A 14,243-nucleotide genomic window follows, 5' to 3' on the forward strand; every position below is an offset into this window, starting at 1 on the left:
TACGTAGTCTGCCTCTTTCAGGACGGGTTGTGTCTGGTTACAAGGTGTCACGGAAAGGCTATTTTGACCAGTGGGAACTAATTGGAAAAAAGGATCCTCAGCTGCCCCAGATGTTTTACCCAATTGAAAAGGATCTTATCCTTAAAAAGGGAGATACAGTGGTAAGTGATTAAATACATCTTAATTACCAGTACCTAAATTATGAGTTTGAATTATTAAATACATCTTAATTACCAGTACCTAAACTAAAAGTTTGAATTATTAAATACATCTTAATTACCAGTACCTAAATTAAAAGTTTGAATTATATTAAATACATCTTAATTACCAGTGCCTAAATTAAAAGTTTGAGCGATTAAATATATCTTAATTACCAGTACCTAAATTATTAGTTTGAGTTATTAAATACATCTTAATTACCAGTACCTAAATTATAAGTTTGAGTTATTAAATACATCTTAATTACCAGTACCTAAATTATAAGTTTGAGTTATTAAATACATCTTAATTACCAGTACCTAAATTATTAGTTTGAGTTATTAAATACATCTTAATTACCAGTACCTAAATTATAAGTTTGAGTTATTAAATACATCTTAATTACCAGTACCTAAATTATAAGTTTGAGTTATTAAATACATCTTAATTACCAGTACCTAAATTATTAGTTTGAGTTATTAAATACATCTTAATTACCAGTACCTAAATTATAAGTTTGAGTTATTAAATACATCTTAATTACCAGTACCTAAATTATAAGTTTGAGTTATTAAATACATCTTAATTACCAGTACCTAAATTATAAGTTTGAGTTATTAAATACATCTTAATTACCAGTACCTAAATTATTAGTTTGAGTTATTAAATACATCTTAATTACCAGTACCTAAATTATAAGTTTGAGTTATTAAATACATCTTAATTACCAGTACCTAAATTATAAGTTTGAGTTATTAAATACATCTTAATTACCAGTACCTAAATTATAAGTTTGAGTTATTAAATACATCTTAATTACCAGTACCTAAATTATAAGTTTGAGTTATTAAATACATCTTAATTACCAGTACCTAAATTATTAGTTTGAGTTATTAAATACATCTTAATTACCAGTACCTAAATTATAAGTTTGAGTTATTAAATACATCTTAATTACCAGTACCTAAATTATAAGTTTGAGTTATTAAATACATCTTAATTACCAGTACCTAAATTATAAGTTTGAGTTATTAAATACATCTTAATTACCAGTACCTAAATTAAAAGTTTGAACGATTAAATGTATCTTAATTACTTAAACTATGTTTAGTTTTCTCTTCCTTCAGGAACGATATCATATTTATTTCTGTTCCATTAAAAAACAAACAAAAAACTTCTTCTGTAGCTTGAACTTCGCCCACCAACCGTTACCTTGCACACTCCTGCCCATCACTCCATTCTAACCTCTGCATATTCCTTCTTTAGCATAACCCTCCTTGTAGCACACTATGACCCTTTGAGGTTTAGAGCTTGCTTTGATTTTACATTTTTATCCACTATCGTTGAAAGTTTGATGTGGACCAGAAGAGGCATTCTCCAGTTATTCCTTACAATCCATCAGTTCCCGGTACATTAGCTATGTAAATTGGCAAATACTGCATCCTCGCATGATAGTTACAGTGTGTCATCTTATCCATAAGATGCATCAGCTATTAAAGATTGAAACTGTTCAAAAGAGACATTCAAGTTGCAGTATTTAAGAAAAATGTCGCTCTTCTTTTTGTATGGGTAAATTGAAGCCTACACTCCAATAGCAGTCCGAACCGTCTAAGTGAGATACACCATTATTCAAAGCTTGAAGACTATCAGAAGAGGATTTCACAAGTTGTCCCAGGGATTCTAAAAAACAGGAATGGTCTATATAAAAAATGGTGAGAGATTATCCAAGTATACTAACAGTCTCAGGAACCTTTGCCTAGTTACAGTAAAACTGCGTTGAATATCTCAGGCTCACTGGATCAGGTGTTCTCAAGTTATAAACGAAAACTTTGGTGGAAGAAAACAGTCAACCACTTAAATGTATCCCTTGAGGATACCTAATTATGAGCTTTAACATGTAGGGAATAACATGTGCACAATAAATAAACTTAAACCTTTCACAGTAACACTTACGTACCTTCTTGAAAAATAAATATTAGTATTACTTATTGTTTTTATGTTGGGAGAGGAAGTAAAATACTGGAAATATATAGAACTTACGGGGTATGTAGCTAATATATCAGGAAAGTTATAGGTACTGTGAGAAATTGTGAAATACTGTTAGTAGGCAATACTTAATCACTTCAATTCATTATATAATGTGAGAATATATATTGTTATAGTGATCCTAACGAGCCTCATTTCTTGTGAGGGAGAAAAAGGAAGAGAGAGAGAGAGAGAGAGTGAGCTAATACCATATTAAGTGAGTAGCTTTACAGAAGGCTGAAATACAGTATGATGACCCAAAATCATTCTTTCTTTAAGATCAGAACTTCTGCAGAAGTGAAATGAAAATCACAATTTAGTCATGACTCGTGAAATCACACTAACATGACTGCAAACATGTCACAGACTTATCGGACTCACTGGCCTGTGAGTGTAAGGACTCACTGGTCTGTAAATGTCAGGACTCACTGGCTTGTGAGTGTAAGGACTCACTGGTCTGTGAATGTCAGGACTCACTGGCTTGTGAGTGTCAGGATTCACTGACCTGTGAGTTTCAGGACTCACTGGCCTGTGAGTTTCAGAACTCACTGTCCTTTGAGTTCCAGGACTCACTGACCTGTGAGTTTCAGAACTCACTTGCCATGAGTTCAAACCTCGTTCCATGATCTGATAATGTAATCATAATGGTGATTCACATTTCCTTTTGTGTACATCAGGCAGCACGGTGCACCATGGAGAGCAAGAGGGACCGTACTACCAGGGTTGGGTAAGTCTTGTATACAAGTTTTCGGTCAAGTTCAGTCAGTTCCTCTTTGATGTCCAGTTTAATATTTTGATATATTATTGTGAATATATATTTTTCATGATATATATGTTTTTGTTTTGAATAAATACCATGCATGAAAACTTGTCAAATTTAGGTTATGCCAATAATTTTGCATGCCATGATTATTTGCAGTTTCACATTTTCATGAAATGCATGATTTTTTCTGGCTTTTATTTTATTACTAAATCTTTGGTTCCCTGTAAATATTTCATCTTTGCTATTATATAATATATCTAAGCACTGCTTTAAAGCTTTGACACCACAAATGTAGACCGGCAGCTTCATGGGGATAAATGAGCATGTCTGTATATGTGTCAAAAACTAACCTTGATCTTATAAACGAGGGAAATAAATAAGGTAAGGACGAGATGAGTTCTCTAAGATATTATTTATCTCCGACGGTTCATTCAAAGAATTTGTCTATTGGGAAAGATAGACACAAATGCAGTAAAATACGATCATTTATTAAACATGTTTAACCCACAATTTAAGTCACAAATAGAGCTATTTTTCCATCGTGTTTGAAAAATAGAAACAGAACTATTTATTTCCATTTATCTCCATTATTGGGAAGTAGCTGTAGCAGGATATTATCCAGTCACTAACTGTTATGTTCTCTCTAAGTCCACTTGAGACCATGAATACTGTATAATACAAATTATACTCAGCCCATCCAGGATGTACATTGCCTTCCAATCACCCCATCCTTCAAGGATGGGGTGACCATTGGTCCTTCAGCAGGGCCAATGGTCCTTCACCAGCAAATTTAGGTTGCGTAAATTAACTCTTTAAGCCATACATTTTTTATTTGTACTTGCAAAAGGAAGTACAATATAGGATTATAGAAATGATACAAACTAGTTAACCTTAATAAAAAAATCAGTAAATATAAATAAGGTAATAAAGCGAGTATACCACCATTCATATATAATAAAGATGGCCAGGAGCAGCCTCCAGTCATAACAACCCTGTTTAACAAATTTCTTGAAACCAAAACTTTCTCTAATATTCTTAAGCTTGTGTCACCCCAGTCTACAAAGATGGAGACCCAGCCGAAAGTGACAACTAAAGACCAATCTCTAACTTGCCGTTATTGTCTACAATCTTTGAAAAGATGATATATAAAAGAATGTGTGTATTCATTACCAAAAAAAAAAAAAAACATTCTTAACTGTTGGAACTTTGGCTTCAGGTCAGAAAACTGTACTAATGACGCTGTCACAAAGATGCTAGACTGTTCATCTCTAGAAAATAATGTATATCAAATGGGTTTCTTTTTTGATCTAAGAAAAACTTTTGACGCTGTAGACCACAACATCTGTTGCTGAAGCAAGAGCATTATGGAATTAGAGATGCTCCTACTTACATAAAGCCCTGTCTTAATGGCAGAAGTCAGCATGTGACAATCAATGACACTACATCAATCCAAACTGTTAACATAGGGGTACCACAGGGAAGCGTCTTGGGGCCCATTTTGATTTTTATCCACATCAATGATCAACCAAATGTTTCCTGGGAATTTAAACCAGCTCTCATGTTAGCAGATCCTGTTTTCTGTTAACAAGACAGTCGACGAGTAGTTTCTAAAGATTGCTTCCTAAATGACAGCCAACAAATTTTCTCTTAATATTGACAAGTCCTTCTACATATTTGGGATAAACATAGAAATACTCAACTGCAACCTGAAATTTAGTACAGTTGGGCCCCGCCTTACGGCGGTAGCCTGGAACCTAACCTGCCGTATAAGTGGGGCCCTACTGTACTCACATACAATGCACATTTAAGAAAATTCCCAGAACTGTGGGCATTCTTTCTAAAATGTGCTATGTTCCACAAACAACATTACTCACTCGGCATTACTCCTTAATCTATCTCTGCCTCACTTATGGTATCTGTGCTTGGGGAACCTGCTACAGCAAATCGCCTAAAGCCCATTGTTAGCAACCTTACCAGCCGTTTCTGACGGGAATAGAATGCAAAAAGGTGAATGAAGAGGGTGAATGCTTTACAATAATGTCATAAAGGGAGAATGACTGGGTTATCTAGACTGGGTTATCTGGGTTATCTAGACTGGGTTATCTGGGTTATCTGGGTAATCTAGATTGGATTATCTATTATTAGTACCACATAAAATAATAAATAATAACCAATTAATAATGATCAGACGATAGTGCCACAGTGTTATTGTAAGAATTAATATATATCAGCACTAGTAAAAATACTATAATTAATGGATTTGGGGAAGTGGAAATAAATACCCTCATTTGTTCATCTAGTCTCAGTAATTTGTAATTTATAGTTGTTAAAGGCACACTACCTTATCCCAAAATCAACATAGCCATAAATAAACTACCTAACCACAATAAATGTAACTCACACTTGCAGTCTGTACCAATCTTTGCAATTTATTACCCAAGGGGAGAGTAACTCCCCTCTGCCCCTTCTGCCTGTCACCACTACCGTCATAGTTGTCATACCCGTCTGTTAGATTATAGCTTCAGGAATGCTCCCAACTCTTTCCCAGATTTATTAGAGGCCTTTTGTCATTCCCTAAGATACATAAAATACTTTATCTCTTTAATATCAGGCCAAACAATGGAGCAAAATGAAAAATAGTGCCAAACGAGATAGTTGAGCCACGTTCTTCACTAACAATGGTTGAAGTTTGTATGAAGCCTGACGGTCTTCACTACACTCATAAGCTTTCAAACTTTATAATTTACAAGAAAAAATTATAACACTAAACAGCTTATTATTATTATTATTATTATTAAAGATTAGTCGGTATTCTCCCGGCCCGGGCCTTGTCCAAGTGGTGGCCCGGCTTTGGCTCCCTCTTTAGGGAGTGTCTGAGACCTAAGTCTCCCATGGGAGGAGGCACAAGTACCTCCTCATCATTGGGACCAACTGTCCCCAGGCCTAGCCACAAGCTAGGCCTCTCTGGTCTGCCATCCCTGCCTCAAGAGAGCTAATGGGAATGACAGTCTTATGAGCTAAAGGCTCGGGCTCAGGCACCTGCCCTACCCTAGAAGGGTTAGGCATGGTGTCGATCACTAAACAGCTACTTACTAGCTCCATAACCATTGACAAAATACCTGGAAATTTTTAGCGTCTTTAACATATGTAAATATAATCTAAAACTAAAAGAAAAAAATCGAAAGATTTATACCCAACATCAAATTTTTTTAAATATATCAGAGCACAACTCTCAAAAACAGGGGAAAAAAACAAAATATTGTCCCCCTTCCCTAAAAAAATTTAAAAACCTCTCATTAAAACCCATTGAATCTCATAATTATGTTTATAATCATCAACATCCTCTTTCAACCTTCTCTGAACTTCGTAGAACAGCCTAGTCTAAAATAATGCAATATTGCATCCCTTACCTATAAGTATTGGTAAGGGATGTATAACAAAACTAAGCAGCCTTGCAGCTAGAAAAATTAATATAATCCAGATGTTCTTAATAAACATATACAACTAATTAAATAATATATATATATATATATATATATATATATATATATATATATATATATATATATATATATATATATATATATATATATGTATATATATATATATATGTATATATATATATATATATATATATATATATATATATATATATATATATATATATATATATATATATATATATATATATATGTATATATATATATATATATATATATATATATATATATATATATATATATATATATATATATATATATATATATATATATTAAATATAATGCAAAAATGCTGTATTCCTGAGCTACATTACATTAAAATAATCGACCAATCAGGTTCCAGACTAAGACACACACACACACACACACACACACACACACACCTAGAATGGAATGAACTTATAAACAACAACCAGCACGGATTCAGAGACGGGAAATCCTGTGTCACAACCTACTAGAGTTCTACAACAAGGTGACAGCAGTAAGACAAGAGAGAGAGGGGGGTAGGTAGATTGCGTTTTCTTGGACTGTAAGAAGTCTTTCCACACAGTTCCACACAAGAAGCTAGTGCAAAAGTTGGAGGAAAAGGTAGGTATAACAGGGAAGGCGCTACAATGGATCAGAGAATACCTGATAGGGAGGCAGCAGCAAGTCATGGTACGTGATGAGGTGTCGGAGTGGGCACCTGTGACGAATGGGGTTCCATAGGGGTCAGTCCTAGGACCGGTGTTCTTTCTGGTATATGTGAATGACCTAATGGCTGTAAGACTGGTCCAGTAACTAGATCTTCGAATTTAACCCCGCCAAATGCAAAGTCATGAAGATCGGGGAAGGGCAAAGAAGACCGCAGACTGAGTATAGGCTAGGTGGCCAAAGACTGCAAACCTCACTCAAGGGAAAGGATCTTGGGCTGAGTATAATACCGAGCACATCTCCTGAGGTGCACATCAACCAGATAACTGCTGCAATGTATGGGCGCCCGGCAATCCCAAGAATAGCATTCCGATACCTCAGTAAGGAATCGTTCAAGACTCTGTGGCTTGGAAACCACACCTGGTCAAGCACGTCAAGAAATTAGAGAAATCGCAAACGTTTGCAACAAGACTAGTTCCAGAGCTAAGGGAAATGTCCTACGAAGAAAGGTTAAGGGAAATCGGCCTGACGACACTGGAGGACAGGAGGGTTAAGGGAGACATGATAACAACATACAAAATACTGGGAGGAATTGACAAGGTGGACAGAGATAGGATGTTTCAGGGAGGGGACACGTAAACAAGGGGTCACAATTGGAAGTTGAAGATTCAGATGAGTCAAAGGGATAACAGGAAGTATTTCTTTAGTCATAGAGTTGTTAGGAAGCGGAATAGTTTGGTAAGTGACGTAGTGGAGGCAGGAACCATACATAGTTTTAAGACGAGGTTTGATAAAGCTCATGGAGCAGGGAGAGAGAGGACCAAGTAGCGATCAGTGAAGAGGCGGGACCAGGAGCTATGAATCGACCCCTGCAACCACAAATAGGTGAGTACACACACACACACACACACACACACACACACACACACACACACACACACACACACACACACACACACACACATACACACACACACATACAAACACACACACACACACACACACACATCAACCAAATAACTGCTGCAGCATATGGGCGCCTAGCAAACCTCAGAACAGCATTCCGACATCTTAATAAGGAATCATTCAGGACCCTGTACACAGTGTACGTAAGGCCCATATTGGAGTATGCGGCACCAGTTTGGAACCCACACCTAGCCAAGCACGTGAAGAAACTAGAGAAAGTGCAAAGGTTTGCAACAAGACTAGTCCCAGAGCTAAGAGGTATGTCCTACGAGGAGAGGTTAAGAGAAATCAACCTGACGACACTGGAGGACAGGAGAGATAGGGGGGACATGATAACGACATACAAAATACTGAGAGGAATTGACAAGGTGGACAAAGACAGGATGTTCCAGAGATTGGACACAGTAACAAGGGGACACAGTTGGAAGCTGAAGAAACAGATGAATCACAGGGATGTTAGGAAGTATTTATTCAGCCACAGAGTAGTCAGGAAGTGGAATAGTTTGGGAAGCGATGTAGTGGAGGCAGGATCCATACATAGCTTTAAGCAGAGGTATGATAAAGCTCACGGCTCAGGGAGAGTGACCTAGTAGCGATCAGTGAAGAGGCGGGGCCAGGAGCTCGGACTCGACCCCCGCAACCTCAACTAGGTGAGTACAACTAGGTGAGTACACACACACACACACACACACACACACACACACACATATATATATATATATTTATATATATATATATATATTTTAAATATATATAATATATATATATATATATATTATTTATTTTTTTATTATCACACCGGCCGATTCCCACCAAGGCAGGGTGGCCCGAAAAAGAAAAACTTTCACCATCATTCACTCCATCACTGTCTTGCCAGAAGGGTGCTTTACACTACAGTTTTTAAACTGCAACATTAACACCCCTCCTTCAGAGTGCAGGCACTGTACTTCCCATCTCCAGGACTCAAGTCCGGCCTGCCGGTTTCCCTGAATCCCTTCATAAATGTTACTTTGCTCACACTCCAACAGCACGTCAAGTATTAAAAACCATTTGTCTCCATTCACTCCTATCAAACACGCTCACGCATGCCTGCTGGAAGTCCAAGCCCCTCGCACACAAAACCTCCTTTACCCCCTCCCTCCAACCCTTCCTAGGCCGACCCCTACCCCGCCTTCCTTCCACTACAGACTGATACACTCTTGAAGTCATTCTGTTTTGCTCCATTCTCTCTACATGTCCGAACCACCTCAACAACCCTTCCTCAGCCCTCTGGACAACAGTTTTGGTAATCCCGCACCTCCTCCTAACTTCCAAACTACGAATTCTCTGCATTATATTCACACCACACATTGCCCTCAGACATGACATCTCCACTGCCTCCAGCCTTCTCCTCGCTGCAACATTCATCACCCACGCTTCACACCCATATAAGAGCGTTGGTAAAACTATACTCTCATACATTCCCCTCTTTGCCTCCAAGGACAAAGTTCTTTGTCTCCACAGACTCCTAAGTGCACCACTCACTCTTTTTCCCTCATCAATTCTATGATTCACCTCATCTTTCGTAGACCCATCCGCTGACACGTCCACTCCCAAATATCTGAATACGTTCACCTCCTCCATACTCTCTCCCTCCAATCTGATATTCAATCTTTCATCACCTAATCTTTTTGTTATCCTCATAACCTTACTCTTTCCTGTATTCACCTTTAATTTTCTTCTTTTGCACACCCTACCAAATTCATCCACCAATCTCTGCAACTTCTCTTCAGAATCTCCCAAGAGCACAGTGTCATCAGCAAAGAGCAGCTGTGACAACTCCCACTTTGTGTGTGATTCTTTATCTTTTAACTCCACGCCTCTTGTCAAGACCCTCGCATTTACTTCTCTTACAACCCCATCTATAAATATATTAAACAACCACGGTGACATCACACATCCTTGTCTAAGGCCTACTTTTACTGGGAAAAAATTTCCCTCTTTCCTACATACTCTAACTTGAGCCTCACTATCCTCGTAAAAACTCTTCACTGCTTTCAGTAACCTACCTCCTACACCATACACTTGCAACATCTGCCACATTGCCCCCCTATCCACCCTGTCATACGCCTTTTCCAAATCCATAAATGCCACAAAGACCTCTTTAGCCTTATCTAAATACTGTTCACTTATATGTTTCACTGTAAACACCTGGTCCACACCCCCCCTACCTTTCCTAAAGCCTCCTTGTTCATCTGCTATCCTATTCTCCGTCTTACTCTTAATTCTTTCAATTATAACTCTACCATACACTTTACCAGGTACACTCAACAGACTTATCCCCCTATAATTTTTGCACTCTCTTTTATCCCCTTTGCCTTTATACAAAGGAACTATGCATGCTCTCTGCCAATCCCTAGGTACCTTACCCTCTTCCATACATTTATTAAATAATTGCACCAACCACTCCAAAACTATATCCCCACCTGCTTTTAACATTTCTATCTTTATTCCATCAATCCCGGCTGCCTTACCCCCTTTCATTTTACCTACTGCCTCACGAACTTACCCCACACTCACAACTGGCTCTTCCTCACTCCTACAAGATGTTATTCCTCCTTGCCCTATACACGAAATCACAGCTTCCCTATCTTCATCAACATTTAACAATTCCTCAAAATATTCCTTCCATCTTCCCAATACCTCTAACTCTCCATTTAATAACTCTCCTCTCCTATTTTTAACTGACAAATCCATTTGTTCTCTAGGCTTTCTTAACTTGTTAATCTCACTCCAAAACTTTTTCTTATTTTCAACAAAATTTGTTGATAACATCTCACCCACTCTCTCATTTGCTCTCTTTTTACATTGCTTCACCACTCTCTTAACTTCTCTCTTTTTCTCCATATACTCTTCCCTCCTTGCATCACTTCTACTTTGTAAAAACTTCTCATATGCTAACTTTTTCTCCCTTACTACTCTCTTTACATCATCATTCCACCAATCGCTCCTCTTCCCTCCTGCACCCACTTTCCTGTAACCACAAACTTCTGCTGAACACTCTAACACTACATTTTTAAACCTACCCCATACCTCTTCGACCCCATTGCCTATGCTCTCATTAGCCCATCTATCCTCCAATAGCTGTTTATATCTTACCCTAACTGCCTCCTCTTTTAGTATATAAACCTTTACCTCTCTCTTCCCTGATGCTTCTATTCTCCTTGTATCCCATCTACCTTTTACTCTCAGTGTAGCTACAACTAGAAAGTGATCTGATATATCTGTGGCCCCTCTATAAACATGTACATCCTGAAGTCTACTCAACAGTCTTTTATCTACCAATACATAATCCAACAAACTACTGTCATTTCGCCCTACATCATATCGTGTATACTTATTTATCCTCTTTTTCTTAAAATATGTATTACCTATAACTAAACCCCTTTCTATACAAAGTTCAATCAAAGGGCTCCCATTATCATTTACACCTGGCACCCCAAACTTACCTACCACACCCTCTCTAAAAGTTTCTCCTACTTTAGCATTCAAGTCCCCTACCACAATTACTCTCTCACTTGGTTCAAAGGCTCCTATACATTCACTTAACATCTCCCAAAATCTCTCTCTCTCCTCTGCATTCCTCTCTTCTCCAGGTGCATACACGCTTATTATGACCCACTTCTCGCATCCAACCTTTACTTTAATCCACATAATTCTTGAATTTACATATTCATATTCTCTTTTCTCCTTCCATAACTGATCATTTAACATTACTGCTACCCCTTCCTTTGCTCTAACTCTCTCAGATACTACAGATTTAATCCCATTTATTTCCCCCCACTGAAACTCTCCTACCCCCTTCAGCTTTGTTTCGCTTAGGGCCAGGACATCCAACTTCTTTTCATTCATAACATCAGCAATCATCTGTTTCTTGTCATCCGCACTACATCCACGCACATTTAAGCAACCCAGTTTTATAAAGTTTTTCTTCTTCTCTTTTTTAGTAATTGTATACAGGAGAAGGGGTTACTAGCCCATTGCTCCCGGCATTTTAGTCGCCTCATACGACACGCATGGCTTACGGAGGAAAGATTCTTTTCCACTTCCCCATGGACAATAGAAGAAATAAAAAAGAACAAGAGCTATTTAGAAAAAGGAGAAAAACCTAGATGTATGTATATATATATATGCATGTGCGTGTCTATGAAGTGTGACCAAAGTGTAAGTAGGAGTAGCAAGATATCCCTGTTATCTTAGCGTGTTTATGAGACAGAAAAAGAAACCAGCAATCCTACCATCATGCAAAACAGTTACAGGTTTTTGTTTCACAGTCATCTGGCTGGCAGGACGGTAGTACTTCCCTGGGTGGTTGCTGTCTACCAACCTACTACCTATATATATATATATATATATATATATATATATATATATATATATATATATATATATATATATATATATATATATATATATATATATATATATATAATCTTGATTCCACAGCTCACTTATTACTGGAAAAAATTTGCTTTAAAAAACACCCCAGGACAAAACTACTCGTTAGCTTTTTTATTTAAATTACTCTGGGCATCTCACACCGAGGTTGAAAAAACACTTTCACCATCACTTATTCAATGGCCTGCCTACCAGACTGAACCAAATATTAGCAGTAATTCTTAGGTTGTAGCACGGAAAATAATGTTCAGTTTGTTGAACAAAATTAACAAGTTGAAGCCTAAACCTTCCACTAAGTACACTTGTCCTGTTTCCTGACGAAGCTTATCTAACCTAACCTAACCTAATCTAACCTAACCTAACCTAACCTAACCTAACCTAACCTAACCTAATCTAACTTAACCTAACCTAATCTAACCTAACCTAACCTAATCTAACCTAACCTAACCAAACCTAACCTAACCTAACCTAACCTAACCTAACCTAACCTAATCTAATCTAACCTAACCTAATCTAACCTAACCTAACCTAACCTAACCTAACCTAACCTAATCTAATCTAACCTAACCTAACCTAATCTAACCTAACCTAACCTAACCTAACCTAACCTAATCTAACCTAACCTAACCTAATCTAACCTAACCTAACCTAACCTAACCTAATCTAACCTAACCTAACCTAACCTAATCTAACCTAACCTAACCTAACCTAACCTAATCTAACCTAACCTAACCTAACCTAACCTAACCTAACCTAATCTAACCTAACCTAATCTAACCTAACCTAACCTAACCTAACCTAACCTAACCTAACCTAACCTAATCTAACCTAACCTAACCTAACCTAACCTAACCTAATCTAACCTAACCTAACCTAACCTAACCTAACCTAATCTAACCTAATCTAACCTAACCTAACCTAACCTAACCTAACCTAACCTAACCTAATCTAACCTAACCTAACCTAACCTAACCTAACCTAACCTAATCTAACCTAACCTAACCTAACCTAACCTAACCTAACCTAACTACGACGCTCTATTGATGAGATTTTGATGTTGATCAAATTAAGCATGATCACATCAGTACAGCATCAGTACAGAATCCAGAAAATTTGGCAAATTGGGTCTTACACTGTCTAACAAAAATGCAGACCTTTCTTTTGAGTAAAATACATCAGTCATAAAGGTTTAAAGCCGATCAAAGGGATCATTCTTCAGTTATTGCACAGAAACTTTAATTACGTTAAAAAGTAGCAGATTTACGTTTGCAGTTAAATAAGAAAAGATTTGTTGGGAGTTTTAACCTGGAGGGTTTCCACCCAGGATAACCCAGGTCATTCAGTTTTACGCTCCAGGATGCGACCCACACCAGTCGACTAACACCCAGGTACCTACTTACTGCAAGGTAAACAGGGACAACAGGGGTAAGGGAAAATGCCCAATGTTTCCACCCAGCCGGGGATTGAACCACACACTCAGTGTGTGAAGCAAGAACTTTGCCTAGCGAGTTTGAAGCCATTCAAAAAAGGCATTCCCAAGGCATCGCACAGTGTGTAATACCATTCATATTTTTAAATAAAATGAGCAAATTGGCGCCTACATAGTCCAATAACAATCAGTAAATAACAGTAAGTAAGCTACAAGAAGCAAACTGGAGAAAGACTCTCTACAGGAGAAGGCGAAGAATCACTGGGCTCCTCAAGAACGCTAGATTATCTGA

At 37.5% G+C, this 14,243-nt stretch overlaps 1 protein-coding gene across 3 annotated transcripts in view; it reads left to right on the forward strand.

Annotated features, from left to right (window-relative positions):
• Nucleotides 1–14,243, forward strand: part of Phm (Peptidylglycine-alpha-hydroxylating monooxygenase) — a 145,441-nt gene that overhangs the window by 93,463 nt on the left and 37,735 nt on the right. For all 3 annotated transcript variants that reach the window (XM_053797949.2, XM_070085333.1, XM_053797950.2), the window contains exons 7-8: nt 22–161; nt 2,901–2,950. In XM_053797949.2, the coding sequence (XP_053653924.1) occupies nt 22–161; nt 2,901–2,950 (190 nt within the window). The remainder of the gene's footprint in view (nt 1–21; nt 162–2,900; nt 2,951–14,243) is intronic.

Source organism: Cherax quadricarinatus, chromosome 15, assembly GCF_038502225.1.
Source record: "Cherax quadricarinatus isolate ZL_2023a chromosome 15, ASM3850222v1, whole genome shotgun sequence".
Taxonomy (NCBI): domain Eukaryota; kingdom Metazoa; phylum Arthropoda; class Malacostraca; order Decapoda; family Parastacidae; genus Cherax; species Cherax quadricarinatus.